We start from the raw sequence: 17,775 nt of genomic DNA on the forward strand, positions 1-17,775 counted from the left end.
CATTTTGCCCCGGGCCCCCAGGATCGCCGCTGTCAAAAAAAACAAACAAAAAAAAAGCAAGTTCTTCGTACCTAACAGCGCTCCAACGGCGGGCGAGGCTCCATCCCTCCAAGCTGCTGAAGCACGCTCTAGCCGGTGACTGAGTGACATCAGACGCCGGTGATGTGCGTGCTGCGGCTGACGTCAGCTGCCAGCCTCTGATTGGCTGGCGGCTGTTAACTGTTGACGTGTGGGCCGGCGGGCCCACATGTCAAGTGTTTAGCTGCCGCCCACAGCGCTGCGCTAACGGCTTGGTTTACCCGCCGGTAGGGGCCCGGTGAGCAGAGACTGGGCCCGATGCAGGCCCCCTCTGCCCTCCGGGTCCCATATGCCAGTCAGGGCATTAATGCCCTGATGGTGGCCCTGTGTACCTATGATAATTACAGACCTCTCCATTCTTTGTAGGTGGGAAAACTTGAAAAATCAGCAGTGTATCAAATACTTATGTTCCCCACTGTATGTCAGTATGTCTCAGAATCAGTGGGATCCACTGAAGCATTCCAGAGTTCTTACGTCATAAAGTGACACTGGTCAGAAATGAAAAATATTGTTCCAGTCAGGAAGGTGAAAACAGTCAAGTGGGTGAAAGGGTTAAAATAGCATCCCTTTAGAGCAGAGGTCCCCAACCGTTCTGACCTAGAGAGCCACATTCCGCTCTGAGAGGGCGTCGGGAGCCACATCTAGCCACCCCCTCACAGTAGTGGCAACAAGAGCCCCCATTACGGGTATAATATTAACTAAAGCTTTTCTACAGAAAACACCCCGAAGCAGTGTAGCAAGATCCAGCCATCCCCACAATACTCCCATTCAGTATTCTCCCATCCAGCTCTCCCACCAGACTGTCAGCTTCAGGCACCTCCTCTGACAGGTGGTATCATCCTGTCTCCAGCGTACCATACTTAAATTATCTCTATACACCTAAGGCTATGTGCACACAGTGCAGATTTATCTGCGGTTTTTTTCTGACCCAAAACCACAGCTGTTGTCATAAACCGCAGGTCTCTCCCTTCTGCGGTTTTGCTGCGGTTTTTGCTGCAGTTTTTACCTGCAGTTTTGTCTGCGTTATTTGAGGGAATGATACCCATAAAGTTTATACAAACAACACTGGAGAAAAAAAAAAATGACGTGGGGGTCCCCCATATTTTAGGGCCAGAAAGGCTAAGCAGACAAGTGCGAGCTGATATTTCAAACCTGGGAAGGGGTTAATATCCATGTCCCCTTTCCCAGGCTACGAATATGAGCCCGCAGCTGTCTGCATAGCCTCTCTGGCTCTAAAAAAAGGGAGACCCCCCCCAAAAAAATGACGTGGGGGTCCCCCATATTTTAGGGCCAGAAAGGCTATGCAGACAGCTGCGGGCTCATATTCATAGCCTAGGAAGGGGTCATGGACATTGTCCCCCCCTGGCTATAAATATGAGCCCGCAGCCGCCCCAGAAATGGCGCATCTATAAGATGCGCCAATTCCGGCACTTAGCCCCTCTCTTCCCACTCACGCTCCGCGGCGGCGGGATGTGGGGTAATAAAGGGGTTAATGCCACCTTTGATTGACTGGTGACATTAACCCCGGTTAATAATGGAGAGGCATCAATAAGATGCCGATCCATTATTAAGCCCATAGAAACCATTTTTAAAAAAAAAACACAGACACAAACAAAAACATTTTTATTGAAATAAAAAAAAACATTGTTTTTGACTCATTTTTTTATTGTACTCTCAATCCTATGCGACGCCCTCGATCACCTAAAAGAAAAAAACAATTCTATACCTACCGTTCCGTCGCAGTCCATTCAACGAGTGTCCCACGACGATCTGACATGGAGAACAGTCACATCAGGTGATGTGACCATTCTCCAAGCCTGCAGAAACACACTGACAGGAGCTCTGCTCCTGCAGTGTGTTACTGCGCATGTGCCAAGAGTTTACCTGAGTTCAGTGACTCAGGTAGCCTCCTTTATGGCACTGCTGCGTGGGAAAGGTCAAACGCAGCAGAAGAGCCGTAAAGCGAGGTCCCGGAGCGGCCGAACACCGGAAAACTCGGCGATACACTGCAGGAGCACAGCTCCTGCTAGTGTATCGCCCGAGGACTGCTGAGATCGCCGCGGGACACTCTATTTTTGGATTTCTGCGGACAGGGAGTATTTTGTGGTTTTTTATTTTATTTTTTTCCCTAGGTGATCAAGGGCTTCGGGGAACAAAATGTGCTGTATGTGGTGAGTATGTATTCTATGTTGTATGTCATGTCTGTCATGTATACATGGATTCTATGTTGTATGTCATGTTTGTGTTTTTTGTTACATGTTTTAACACTTTGTGGTCGGTCGCCCCAGGGACTACTCTCCCATCCTATAGGCGGATGGGAGCAGCAGTCCCATGCGGCGATCGAGCACAATAGGGGGCCTACCGCCACATGGACACTCTCCGGACACACAGACTGACACACAGACAGACACACACACAGACGCACACACAAACATACAAACCAGATCTATCAGACGCCCCACATCAATGTCCATGCGACGGCAGGCCATGGCGACGTCTTCTTCCCTCCTCCCACACACTTCCTCTTCCGCCCTCTCACTTCGTTATCCTGCGGTTTTTACACCCAAAACCGCAGCAAAAACCGCAGATCTTTTTACATCTGCGGTTTTTGCTGCGTAATACAGTGACTCAATGCAAGTCTATGGGTGCAAAACCGCTGCAGAACCGCAGACATAATTGACATGCTGCGTAAAAAAAAAAGGTGCTTTTCCGCACGTTTTTTTCCGCAGCGTGTGCACAGCGGCTTTGCAAACCCATAGAGTAACATGGCAATGTACACTGTCTGCGGAACTGCTGCGGTTCCGCAGGACTAATACCGCTGCGGAACCGCAGCAAAAACCGCAGCGTGTGCACATACCCTAAGACCAGTATATGTGGATCCAGATCTGCTCTTCTATGAAGGGCTACGCACAAAATTCACCATTTTTAGATTTTGTCCTCATACCTGTTTGCTAGACCTGCAGCTAATGCACCAAGTTGGCAGACAGCCACGAGCCACAATTCATGGGACCGTGAGTCACAAGTGGCTCCCAAGCTACAGGTTGGGGACCCCTGCTTTAGAGGAATCCCCAATATATTAGCCCCTCAAGGTCACTTCAAAACTAAATACCGTATACACTCGAATATAAGCCGAGATTTTCAGTCCAAAAAATTGGGCTGAAAGTCCCCCTCTCGTCTTATATTCGAGTCATATACAAAGGGGGTCAGAGGGGGAGGGGGGGCGGGGGTGTCAGGTCATACTTACCCGTCCTGACGCTGTGTCTTGAGCCCCCAGCTTCTCCCCGTGCTCTCTCTTCCTGCCTTCAGCGGTCACGTGGTGCCGCTCATTAAAACTCATGAATATGCACATATTCATGAGTTTTAATGAGCGGTACCACATGACCGCTGAAGGCAGGAAGAGAGCGCGGAGAAGCTGGGGGCTCAAGACACAGCGTCAGGACAGGTAAGTATAGCGTCCATGGCTGCTTGCTGCTGTCTGTCATCGGTCAGTGACTTCAGAAAGCAGAGGGCGCGGTGACGTGGTTAGTGCGCGCCGCGCCCCCTGCAGTCTGAACGTCACTGACTGATGACGTGGCAGATAGCGGTGAGCAGCCATGGACGCAGGACACGTGAGTATCTCAGGTGCCAGCAGTGACACCGGCACCTGACACCCAGCGACGGAGAGGTGGGTATGTCTTTTTTTTTATTTTTACATGTAGCAGCAGCAGCATGGGGGCAGCATATGGGGGAACAATCTATGGAGCTTCTTATGGGGGCAGCATATGGGGGAATAATCTGGAGCTTCTTCTGGGGTCAGCATATGGGGGAACAATCTATGGAGCTTCTTATGGGGGCAGCATATGGGGAAACAATCTATGGAGCTTCTTATGGGGGGCAGCATATGGGGGAACAATCTATGGAGCTTCTTATGGGGGAATAATCTATGGAGCATTTCCCACCCTAGGCTTATACTCGAGTCAATAAGTTCTCCCAGTTTTTTGTGGCAAAATTAGGGGGGTCGGCTTATACTCGGGTCGGCTTATACTCGAGTATATACGGTAGGTCCCTAAAAAAAACGAGTTCCGAACATTGCCCTAAAATAATAAAAAATTACTAAACTACTAAACTTTTAACCCTTCAAACAAAATAAAAGGATGTTTGAAAAATTACTGACATAAAAGACATAAGGCAAATGTTTTGGTAATTTTTTATATAGTATAACTATACAGTTTACAGGTATAAACATTCAAAGCTGGAATATTGCATATTTTTAATTATTACATTTATTGCCAAAATAAATCACAACATATAAGGAAAAACATATTTTCAGGGACTGGGATACAAGACATTCCATCAGTATTACTACAAAAAGTGATATTTCAGATTTCAAAAATTAGGTTTGGTCACTAAAGGATTACAATGCCTTCTTCCCCAATGTGATTTCTCTGATTCTAACAAGTTGAGATTTAGCTAAAAAAAAAAAAAGATCCCACAATCTGAACATGAAATGGCTTCTCTCCTGTGTGAATTCTAACATGTGTAAGAAGAGCTGATTTCTCTGTAAAACATTTTTCACATTCTGAACAAGAAAATGGCTACTCTCCTGTGTGAATCCTCTTATGTCTAACAAGACTTGATTTTATATTAAAACATTTCCCACATTCTGAACATGAAAATGGCTTCTCTCCTGTGTGAATCCTCTCATGTCTAACAAGACTTGATTTTATATTAAAACATTTCCCACATTCTGAACATGAAAATGGCTTCTCTCCTGTGTGAATTCTCTCATGTATAACAAGAGTTGATTTGTCTTTAAAACATTTCCCACAATCTGAACATGAAAATGGCTTCTCTCCTGTGTGATTTCTCTCATGGCTAACAAGACCTGATTTGTCTTTAAAACATTTCCCACAATCTGAACATGAAAATGGCTTCTCTCCTGTGTGAATTCTAACATGTGTAAGAAGAGCTGATTTCTCTGTAAAACATTTTTCACATTCTAAACACGAAAAAGGCTTCTCTCCTGTGTGAATTCTCTCATGTGAATCAAGAGTTGATTTTAAAGCAAAACATTTTTCACATTCTGAACATGAAAATGGCTTCTCTCCTGTGTGACTTCTCTCATGTCTAACAAGCTGTTCTTTTAGGGCAAAACATTTCCCACATTCTGAACATGAAAATGGCTTCTCTCCTGTGTGAATTCTCTCATGTGCAGCAAGATTTGTTTTATTTGTAAAACATTTCCCACATTCTGAACATGAAAATGGCTTCTCCCCTGTGTGAATTCTCTCATGTGTAACAAGAGTTCGTTTATCTGTAAAACATTTCCCACATTCTGAACATGAAAATGGCTTCTCTCCTGTGTGAACTCTCTCATGTTTAACAAGAGATTTTTTTAAAGTAAAACATTTCCCACATTCTGAACATGAAAATGGCTTCTCTCCTGTGTGAATTCTTTCATGTTCAAGAAGAGTTGCTTTTAGAGTAAAACATTTTGCACATTCTGAACATGAAAATGGCTTCACTCCTGTGTGACTTCTCTGATGTCTAACAAGATGTGATTTATCTTGAAAACATCTCCCACATTCTGAACATGAAAATGGCTTCTCTCCTGTGTGAATTCTCTCATGTCTAAAAAGATGTGATTTATCTTGAAAACATTTCTCACATTCTGAACATGAAAATGGCTTCTCTCCTGTGTGAATTCTCTCATGTGTAACAAGATGTGATTTATCTGTAAAACATTTCCCACATTCTGAACATGAAAATGGCTTCTTCCTTGTGGGAGCTTTTTTATTTTCCACACTTCTTCTGTGTCTTTTATTTTGTTTAACAGTCTGTGATGAATTAGGACATTGTACTTTAAAAGGATCCACGTCTGAGATGTTGGCATGTTCTTCATATGGGTCTTGTGCAATATTTTTTTGCATTTTGGAGCTACTGGTACGACCATCTGTCAAGAATATAACTGATGTGATTTTTTTAGTCAAAAAACCTTAATACTTATATTTATCTAAATACACAAAATATTAAGAAAAGTAAAAATAAAAAAATACATCGAAATTGCAAAGTGTGTAGCAAAGCTTTATTATTAACTGACTAAAGGTGTAAATTACATGATGTGATGATTTCACAAAGAGTCAATAGTGCTAATGATCATTCTCAATCATTGGCCAGTGCAAACATCAAATAATAAAACATTTGTCATTGGTCGCATATTTTATATGAGGATAAAAATGATTGCTGTTGACAGCGCATCTTCCCCTTTGCATAAATTGAGAATATAAACAATCCATGAGATAAAGAAACAAATCATCATTCCTTCATCAAAATGAAAGCTAATAAGCCCCAATCACCTTCCTATACCATCAATCACTGCACGACATTGCCATTTCCGTGTGTGGTTCCACCATTATTCCCCAGCAACATGTCCGCTGTCTTGGGGTCATACTTGATTCAGAGCTTTCATTCACCCCCCACATCCGATCATTGGCTCGCTCTTATCTGCACCTCAAAAACATTTCTAGAATTCGACCTTTTCTTACTTTTGACTCTGCAAAAACTCTTACTGTTTCTCTTATTCATTCTTGTCTGGACTATTGTAACTCTCTACTAATCGGTCTCCCTCTTAACAAACTCTCCCCTCTCCAATCAGTCCTGAATGCAGCAGCTAGGATCATATTCCTCACCAATCGTTATACCGATGCCTCTACCTTGTGCCAGTCCTTACACTGGCTACCCATCCACTCCAGAATTCAGTATAAACTTATTACTCTCACCCACAAAGCCCTCCATGGTTCAGAACCACCCTACATCTCCTCCCTCGTCTCAACCTACCATCCTACCCGTGCCCTCCGTTCTGCTAATGACCTGAGGTTAACATCCTCATTAATCAGAACGTCCCACTCCCGTCTCCAAGACTTTTCACAAGCCATGCCAATACTTTGGAATGCACTACCCAGGCTAGTACGATTAATCCCCAAACCCCACAGTTTTAAGCGTGCCTTAAAAACTCATTTGTTTACACTAGGGAAGGTCCAAACCATAAAAACAATAAAAGCAATTATTACCATTCACCTTTCGCGTCTCCCCTTTTTCCTTATAGACTGTAAGCTTGCGAGCAGGGCCCTCATTCCTCTTGGTATCTGTTTTGATCTATGTGTTTATTGCTATGCTGTAATGTCTATTGTCTGTACAAGTCCCCTCTATAATGTAAAGTGCTGCAGAATATGTTGGCACTATAGAAATAAAATTATTATTATTATTGATGACATCATATACTCCTTGGAGGCGCTCGATTTTATTCTTCAGGAGAAGTAGAGGGCTGTAGCTTCTGTTAGGCTAAGTTCATACTTGCGTTTGGGCAGAGTGCGTAGGGCTGCGTACTTCTTCCATTAAGCTCCGCCTACTTCCGCATGCGTCCTGCGTACCTATCTTTAACATTGGGTAGGCAGGGATATGCGTTGTATGCGGATGCGTCCGCATGCGTCGTTTTGACGTGCCCACCGAACACAACATGTTGCATTTCTGTGGATTCGGCGGGCACATCAAAACGACACATGCGGACGCATCCGCCTACAACGCATGTCCCTGCGTACCCAATGTGAAAGATAGGTACGCAGGACGCATGCAGAAGTAGGCAGAGCATAGACGGGGTTTAACGAAAGAAGTACTCAGCCCTACGCAATCTACTCCAACACAAGTGTGAACCCAGCCTTAGATCTTCATGCATCACCTCAATGACTGGAAGCGAGCGGCTGCAAGGAACATATTTCAATTTCTCCTGGTAGCCGCTCTCCCAGAAAAACAGCCTAACATGCTTTAACCCCTTTACCCCCAACGGTGGTTTGCATGTTAATGACCGGGCCAATTTTTACAATTCTGGGCACTGTCCCTTTATGAGGTAATAACTATGAAACGCTTCCATGGATCCCGGTGATTCTGACAATGTTTTCTCGTGACATATTGTACTTCATGATAGCGGTAACATTTCTTTGATATAACTTGCGTTTATTTGTGAAAAAATGGAAATTTGGTATAATTTTCACAATTTTCCAACTTTGAATGTTCTTTTCCAAAATTTTATATTACCGTATATACTCGTGTATAAGCCGAGGTTTTCAGCCCATTTTTTTTTTTGCTGAAAGTCCCCCCCCCCTCATGCGCGAGTCACATACCGGGGGGATCGGCGGGAGAGGGGAGCGGGGGGGTCAGAGATCATACTCACCCTTCTCTGCAGCCCCCCTGCTTGTTCCATGTTCTCGGCGCCCCGTTCTTCCTGCTTCCGCGGTCACGTGGTACGGCTCATTAAACTCATGAATATGCGCATATACATGAGTATAATGAGCGGTACCACATGACCGCTGAAGCAGGAAGGAAGAGCAGCGCCGAGAACATGGAACAAGCAGGGGGGCTGCGTTGCAGAGACGAGCGCCAGGACCGGGTGAGTATGAATGTGGGGGGGCATATTCACCTGTCCCTGCGCGTTGCTCTGCTGTCTTGCGTCCTCTGCAGTGACATTTTTTTCTTGTAATGGAGGCAACGGCAGCAGCAATATGATGGGGCCACTCACTGTGCAGCAAAACTGGGGCCACAACACACTGTGCAGCATTATCTGGGGCCACAACACACTGTGCAGCATTATCTGGGGCCACAACACACTGTGCAGCATTATCTGGGGCCACAACACACTGTGCAGCATAACTGGGGCCACTCATTGTGAAGCATTATCTGGGGCCACTTACTGTGCAGCATTATCTGGGGCCACTCACTGTGCAGCATTATCTGGGGCCACTCACTGTGCAGCATTATCTGGGGCCACTCACTGTGCAGCAATATCTGGGGCCACTCACTGTGCAGCATTATCTGGGGCCACTCACTATGCAGCATTATCTGGGGCCACTCACTGTGCAGCATTATCTGGGGCCACTCACTGTGCACCCTAGGCTTATACGCGAGTCAATAAGTTTTCCCAATTTTTTGTGACAAAATTAGGGGGGTCGGCTTATACAGGGGTCGGCTTATACACGAGTATATATGGTATTTGAAATTTATAACAGGGACATGGCGGGGGAGCTGAGGGGATTGGAAATGTGGAAGGGGAGGGAAACAACAAACAAACAAGCAAAAAGGAGGACTACAAGGTCCCAGCATATTCTTGCATTAATGTATATCCAAAGGGTAAATATACACTCCATTGTTACATAACAAAAAAAAAGAAAATAGCAGTTGACCTGAGCATCTGTAAGATACCAATTAGTTAGGGTATAGTTCAAACCATTTTTCCCATTTTTTTAGCGAACTTACCAAAATAGTTACTAGCAATTGCAAATTTTCGCTCATATGTTTTATGTAGGCTGATCCTTTCCGTGATGTTGTTTAACTTGGGAGGGGTTGGGTTTTTCCAATGGAAAGCAATTGACTGCTTAATTACCAGGAATATGTGAATTAAAATGGGTCTGACTTTTGGATTTTTGTTCTGCATTTCCAATGAAAGGAGGGCCATCTGTGGGGTGAGCGTAAATTTGCAATCATATATAACGTTAATTAGGTCAGAGGCTTGTGCCCATAGGGTTTTTATGTTGGGGCAGTCCCAAAAGATGTGAAGGAAAGTGCCACGTTGTCTGCATTCCCTCCAACACATAGGGGAGTTGTCTGGGCTCCAACTTTGAATTTTTATGCCCTTAAATCATAAAGATGTCACCCAAAGTACTTAAGTAACATTTCCCACATGTTTACTTTACGTCAGCACAATTTTGGAACCAAATTTTTTCTTTGTTAGGAAGTTATAAGGTTTAAAAGTTAGATTTCTCATTTTTACAACACAATTTTTTTTTTAGGGACCACATCACATTTAAAGTCACTTTGAGTGGTCTATATTATAGAAAATACCCCAAAGTGACACAATTTTAAAAACTGCACCCCTCAAGGTGTTCAAGAACACATTCAACAAATTTATTAACCCTTCAGGTGCTTCACAGGAATTTTTTGAACGTTTAAAAAAATGAACATTTAACTTTTTTACAGAATAAAAATTTACTTCAGATCTAATTTTCTTTATTTTACCAAGGGTAAAAGGAGAAATTGGACCCCAAAAGTTGTTGTACAATTTGTCCTGAGCACACTGATACCCCATATATGCAGGTTAACCACTGTTTGGACGCATGGCAGAGCTCGTAAGGGAAGGAGCACCAATTGACTTTTCAATGCAAAATTGGCTGGAATTGAGATTGGACGCCATGTTGCATTTGGAGAGCCCTGATGTGCCTAAACAGTGGAAACCCCCACAAGTGACCCCATTTTAGAAAGTAGACCCCCTAAGTAACTTATCTAGAAGTGTGGTGAGCACTTTGAACCCCCAAGTGCTTCACAGAAGTTTATAATGTAGAGCTGTAAAAATAAAAAATCATATTTTTTTCACAAAAATGATCTTTTCACCCCCCAGTTTTTTATTTACCCAAGGGTAAAAGGAGAAATTGGACCCTAAAAGTTGTTCTGCAATTTGTCCTAAGCACACTGATACCCCATATATGCAGGTTCACCACTGTTTGAATGCATGGCAGAGATCGTAAGGGAAGTGTATTGTAAAGGGTTCCAATGGATTGTGATGAATAAGAAAATGCTCACACAAGAATTGAATTTACTAAATTGATTTACTTAATAAGTGATAAGATTAAATAATAAACAATATAAAACTATAAATACAAATGCATTAATCAGAAACACGCATTATTCATACGTTACATTATTCAGATAGACGTCGACCAGTCATCCTCCATGAGCCAAGAGTGCCAGAGAACATGTGTCCTAGTTCTTTTAAAATGTCCAGCTAAAAGGTGTGAACAGCCCCACCATGTGGGGAATGATGTCACAAGTCTATTGTCCATTGGCTATAAACACATCCCCTCAATGCCTGTTTTAACCAGTATATAATACAAGAAGCTGGAGGAGGGGGCATCCTGTGTGCCACATAGCAAAATTACAGCAAGCTGGAGGAGGGGCTTTGGAGCACAAGATAACCTAATTATGGCAATGAAGGTCCTTTGTTGGTAGATAAGTGTAAAGGGGGTTTTACACTAAGTGATATCGCTAGCAATATCGCTAAAACATCACTGGTTTTGTGACGTTATAGCGATATTGCTAGTGATATCGCTATGTGTGATACTTACCAACGACCGGCTCCCCCGCTGTCCATCGCTGATCGCGCGAGAATGTCCGGCTCCATTTCTCGTCCAGCGACGCGTGGAGGCGGGAGGGAGGACGCAGGATCGCTGTGTGTGAATGGTAAGTATCGTGCGCTGCGTCGCTGCTGCATCGCTGTGAGATCTTTCTGTATGAAAGCTCACTAGCGATCATTTAGCGATGCACCAGCGATCCTGACCGGGTCGGATCGCTGGTTGGATCGCTGGTGCATCGCTAAATGTAAAAGGGCCTTAAGCCAGTTATTTGCTCTGCTTGGACAATTTGACCATCTCGTTGAAACAAGTTTCAATGACCTTCTTGGAAGGTTCAAAGAGCTGATTGAAACTATATCAATAGTTGGTATTAATTAATTGGAGTGTTGAAACCATTAAAAAATAACTCATAGTATACAGGAAGGAGCATCGTTTGACTTTTCAATGCAAAATTGGCTGGAATTGAGACCGGACGCCATGTTGCATTTGGAGAGCCCTGATGTGCCTAAACAGTGGAAAACCCCCACAAGTAACCCCATTTTAGAAAATAGACCCCCTTAGTAATGTATCTTGAAGTGTGGTGAGCACTTTGAACCCCCAAGTGCTTCACAGAAGTTTATAATGTAGAGCTGTAAAAATAAAAAATCATATTATTTTCACAAAAATGATCTTTTCGCCCCCAGTTTTTTATTTACCCAAGGGTAAAAGGAGAAATTGGACCCTAAAAGTTGTTGTGCAATTTGTCCTGAGTTTGCTGATACCCCCGTATGTGGGGGTAAATCACTATTGGGCACTGGCAGAGCTCGGAAGGGAAGGAGCACCGTTTGACTTTTTCAACGCAGAATTGGTTGGAATTGAGATCAGACGCCATGTCGCGTTTGGTGAGCCCCTGATGTGCCTAAACAGTGGAAACCCCCCAATTCTAAATCCAACCCTAACCCCAACACACCCCTAACCGTAATACCAACCCTAACAATAACCCTAACCACAAATCTAACACTAACACACTCCTAACCCTAATCCCACATTTTGAGAGCTATATTTTTTCCATATTTTGGCCCACAGAGTCATGTTTCTCATCTCTGGAGACCCGGATGTCATCATGACGACATCAGGTCTCCATGGCAGCTATTGGGATCCCGCGTCATGCTGGGGGGAGTCTCTGATCCAAATGCAGAGGGGCTGTCAGAGGTGACAGTCCCTCTGCCTGCTCCCAGAATGCTGCGAACATGTTTGATCGCAGTGTTCCAGGAGTTAAAGTCTCGGGAGTAGTTTGTGACCGCTCCTGGCACTTAGTGCTGGGTGTCAGCTGTGAGAATCATATAAAATGCGGCCACCGCCTTTCAGGGCTTAGCTACAAAAATGCTATTTACCTACAGGATATATTCAGGGTTATTTTTAAACTATACGCATGGGGATACTGTTTAAGTGAGAGGGTCTTTGCTCCCACGAGACTCCTCCCAACTGTGTGGGTTACTAAGGGATTGTCACTTTGGAGACATGAAAATATTTTTGGATGTACTTGTGGGGCTTTTATGGTATTTTTGGCCCTGTTCCGCTGCTTGGTGCCCAGAGTTTGGCAGCACGTTTTATTCCAACCTTGGTGCATTCTGACCTGCGTCTTATGTCTCTGTCTGAGTTTGTAACATTGTGTGAAGATGTCTTTTTATATTATTCTGGATCAATAAAGCAAGATTTATACCTAGCTATTGTTATCTTTATGGATTCTTTGCTCCATTTCTCTTTGTGTGGTCTATATATTGGTAACCTGTAAGTAAATAGTATTTAAAGGGAACCTGTCAGTAATTTTTGATGATATAAGATGCTTTCAGGGTTTATCTACAGCATTCTATAATGCTGTAGATAAGCCCCTGGTCCGACCTGAAATACAAGAAAATTAAGTTTTCTTATACTCACCCGGGGTCGGGAGCCGTCCGGTCTGATGGGTGTTGCAGATCCGAGTCCGGCGCCTCCCATCTTATTACGATGCCACCCTCCTGAATGCTTCATCACTCCCCGGCATCGCGCTCCTGCTCAGGCGTTCTTATCTGACGTATTGAGGGCAGAGTAAAGTACTGCAGTGCGCAGGCGCTAAGCCTCTCTGACCTTTTCCAGCGCCTGTGCACTGCAGTACTTTGGTCTGCCGTCAACAGAGCAGAAAAGTATGCCTACGCAGAGAGCGCGATGCTGGGGAGCGATAAAGGAAGCAGGAGGGTGGCATCGAAAGAAGATGGTAGGCGCCGGACCAGGACCTGCGACACTCATCGGACTGCACCGCCGCCCAGATGAGTATAATAAAACTTTTTTTCTTATCTTTCACGTCGGACCGGGGGCTTATCTACAGCATTATAGAATGCTGTAGATAAGCCCTGAAAGCATCTTATATCATCAAAAACTGCTGACAAGTTCCCTTTAACCCCTTCATGACCCAGCCTATTTTGACCTTAATGACCTGGCCATTTTTTGCATTTCTGACCAGTGTCCATTTATGAGGTAATAACTCAGGAACGCTTCAATGCATCCTAGCGATTCGGAGATTATTTTTTCGTGACATATTGGGCTTCATGTTAGTGGTAAATTGAGGTCGATTATTTTTGCGTTTGTGAAAAAAATGGAAATTTGGCAAAAATTTTGAAAATGTCACAATTTTCAAATTTTGAATTTTTATTCTGTTAAACCAGAGAGTTATGTGACACAAAATAGTTAATAAATAACATTTCCCACATGTCTACTTTACATCAGCACAATTTTGGAAACAACATTTTTTTTTTTTTAGGAAGTTATTAGGGTTAAAAGTTGACCAGCGATTTCTCATTTTTACAACAAAATTTACAAAACCATTTTTTTAGGGACCACCTCACATTTGAAGTCACTTTGAGGGGTCTATATGGCAGAAAATACCCAAAAGTGACACCATTCTAAAAACTGCACCCCTCAAGCTACTCAAAACTACATTCAAGAAGATTATTAACCCTTCAGGTAAATCACAGGTACTAAAGCAACATGGAAGGAAAAAATGGACATTTTAATTTTTCAACAAAAATTTTCTTTTAGCATCATTTTTTTCATTTTCACATGGGTAATAGGATAAAATGGATCCTAAAATTTGTTGGGCAGTTTCTTCTGAGTACACCGATACCTCATATGTGGTCATAAACCACTGTTTGGGCACACGGCAGGGCTCAGAAGGGAAGGGGCGCCATTTGACTTTTTGAATGGAAAATATGCATATACTGTATATTTATCGGTTGCCATGTCGCGTTTGGAAAGTCCCTGTGTGCCTAAACATTGGAGCTCCCCCACACGTGACCCCATTTTGGAAACTAGACCCTCCAAGGAACTTATCTAGATGCATAATGAGCACTTTGAACCCCCAGGTGCTTCACAAATTGATCCTTAAAAAAAAAAGTACTTTTTATTCACAAAAATTTTCTTTTAGACTCAGTTTTTTCATTTTCTTATGGGCAACAGGGTAAAATGGAGCATAAAATTTGTTGGGCAATTTCTCCTGAGTACACCGATACCTCATATGTGGTCATAAACCACTGTTTGGACGCACGGCAGGGCACGGAAAGGAAGAAGCGCCATTTGACTTTTTGAATGGAAAATTAGCTCCAATCGTTAGCGGACACCATGTCACGTTTGGAGAGCCCCTGTGTGCCTAAACATTGTAGCTCCCCCACAAGTAACCCCATTTTGGAAACTAGACCCCTGAAGGAACTTATCTAGATGTGTGGTGAGCACTTTGAACCCCCAAGTGCTTCACAGAAGATTATAACGCAGAGCAGAGAAAATAAAAAAATATTATTTTTCCTCAAAAATGATTTTTTAGCCCGCTATTTTTTATTTTCACAAGGCTAACAGGAGAAATTGGACCCCAAAAGTTGTTGTCCAGTTTGTCCTGAGTATGCTGGTACCCCATATATGGGGGTAAACCACTGTTTGAGCGCACGGCAGGGCTCAGAAGGGAAGGAGCGCCATTTGACTTTTTGAATGAAAAATTAGCTCCAATCGTTAGCGGACACCATGTCGTGTTTGGAGAGCCCCTGTGTGCCTAAACTTTGGAGCTCCCCCACAAATGCCCCCATTTTGGAAACTAGACCCCCCAAGGAACTTATCTAGATGCATAGTGAGCACTTTGAACCCTCAGGTGCTTCACAGAAGTTTATAGCGCAGAGCCGTGAAAATAAAAAAAAAAATTTCCTCAAAAAATGATTTTTTTAGCCCGCTAATTTTTATTTTCACAATGGTAACAGGAGAAATTGGACTCCTAAAGTTGTTGTCCAGTTTCTCCTGAGTACGCTGGTACCCCATATGTGGGGGGGACCACTGTTTGGGCACACGTCGGGGCTCGGAAGGGAAGTAGTGACGTTTTAAAATGCCGACTTCATGGAATGGTCTGCAGGCGTCATGTTACGTTTGCAGAGCCCCTGATGTGACTTAACAGTAGAAACCCCCCACAAGTGACCCCATTTTGGAAATTAGACCCCCCAAGGAACTTATCTAGATGTCTGGTGAGCACTTCGAACCCCCAAGTGCTTCACAGAAGTTTATAACGCAGAGCCATGAAAATAAAAAATCATTTTTTTTCCACAAAAATAATTATTTTAGCCCCCAATTTTTTATTTTCCCAAGGGTAACAGGAGAAATTAGACCCCAAAAGTTGTTGTGCAATTTTTCCTGAGTACCCTGATACCCCAAATGTGGGGGTAAACCACTGTTTGGGCACATGTCGGGGCTCGGAATGGAGGGAGCATTGTTTGACTTTTTAAACGCAAAATTGGCTGGAATAAATTGTGGCGCCATGTCGCGTTTGGAGACCCCCTGATGTGCCTAAACAGTGGAAACTCCTCCATTCTAACTCCACCCCTAACCCCAACACACCCCTAACCCTAATCCCAACCCTAATCATAACCCTAACCCCAACACACCCCTAACCCTAATCCCAACTCTAACCCTAACTAATAGGCCTAACCATAATCCCAACCCACCCCTAACCATAATCACAACCCTAACCCTAATCCCAACCCTAACCCTCATTCCAACCCTAACGGAAAAATAAAAATATTTTCTTTATTTTATTATATGTCCCTACCTATGGGGGTGATAAAGGGGGGGTTTATTTACTTTTTTTTAGTTTTGATCACTCTGAGAGTTTCTCACAGTGATCAAAATAAATGAATAAATCTGCAGCCGGCGCACTGCGCATGTGCCCGCCATTTTCCAAGATGGCGGCGCCCATGACGAAGGACACCGGGACGGCAAGAGGGACAGGAGGTACCGGGGCCGGTGGGGGGGGGGATCGGAAGGCTGGGGGGAGCGGAGGGAAGGGGGAGGGGACCTGATGACTGCGGCGTCCGATCGCTGCCGTCAGTCAGTGGCGGCAGCCGATCGGCGCCATCAGTCGGTGGGTGAGGGGTCTGATTGCTGTCTCCAGCCATGGCCGATGCTATTGCAGCATCGGCCATGGACCGATTGTAATATTTCACCAAATGTAATTTGGGAAATATTACAATCGTACTGCGCATGCGCCCGCCATTTTCAAAGATGGCAGCGCCCATGCAGGAGGGATGGCGGGACACCGGGAGCCGGAGCGGGACGTGACAGGTAACGGGGAGGGTGAGGGGGGGATCGGACTGCTGGGGGGATCGGAGGGAAGGGGAGGGGGGGCAGATCGTGACAGCAGCGGCCCACCGCTGCTGTCAGTCCGTGGCGGGGGCCAATCGCCCCCGCCAGCCGGTGTGGGGGGTTAAATTAGTGTCTCCAGCCATGTCCGATGCTACTGCAGCATCGGCCATGGCTGGATTGTAATATTTCATCAAATTTCATTGATGAAATATTACTATCGCTCTGATTGGCAGTTTCACTTTCAACAGCCAATCAGAGCGATCGTAGCCACGTGGGGGCTAAGCCACCCCCCCGTGGTGAAGCATAAAGGGTCCTTTGTGTGCGGGCCGGGTGACCTTTCATTGACCCCGGTCACACGACCCGCAGGAGCGCTATTTATAGCATGACGCCTACGTAGGCGTCATGGATCGTTTGGGCACGACTTTTCATGACGCCTACGTAGGCGTAATGGGTCGGGAAGGGGTTAAATACTATTTACCTACAGGTTTCCAATATATCTGCAGGTAAATAGCATTTTTGTAGCTGATAGCTTATCTTTAGGGGTTCATTTAGACAGGCAGGTTTTGACCTGTAACATACATCTCACACAATCACTGACCACTACATGCAGAACAGAGGAGCCGTATGGTCGTGTAAAAGGAAGTCATGGCCATGGAGAAATATAAAGCTGGATAAGCCCAGACAATTCTCTGCTTTCTCTTATAATCTACTCCTAGCTGTGACTATGAGACACTTTTCATAAAAGTTCTTTTTTTTTCATCTCCAGCTAGTTCAGTATATCAAATAGGTTACTTAACCAGAACCATGATGGATATGATGTAAAACACTAAACTAGATACTTTGCCAATGAGATCTGTCACGCGTCTTTGATGATCTATCATCCCAGTCTATTCTTAAATCCATATTATAGATACAC

General features: G+C 44.2%; 1 protein-coding gene across 2 annotated transcripts in view; it reads right to left on the reverse strand.

The window, feature by feature from the left end:
* LOC141047843 (uncharacterized) overlaps window positions 1-17,775 on the reverse strand; it is a 140,229-nt gene that overhangs the window by 111,300 nt on the left and 11,154 nt on the right. The window contains exon 3 of one of the 2 annotated variants that reach the window (XM_073543168.1): window positions 4,253-6,010. The exons of the other annotated variant lie outside the window; for it this stretch is intronic. Coding sequence (XP_073399269.1) covers window positions 4,653-6,010 — 1,358 coding nt within the window. The 3' untranslated portion in view covers window positions 4,253-4,652. Of the gene's footprint in view, window positions 1-4,252; window positions 6,011-17,775 lie in introns of those variants that run through there. 2 annotated transcript variants of the gene reach the window in all.

This window comes from Dendrobates tinctorius, unplaced genomic scaffold (assembly GCF_039654945.1).
Source record: "Dendrobates tinctorius isolate UK_male_01 unplaced genomic scaffold, ASM3965494v1 ptg000129l, whole genome shotgun sequence".
In the NCBI taxonomy this organism is placed as follows: domain Eukaryota; kingdom Metazoa; phylum Chordata; class Amphibia; order Anura; family Dendrobatidae; genus Dendrobates; species Dendrobates tinctorius.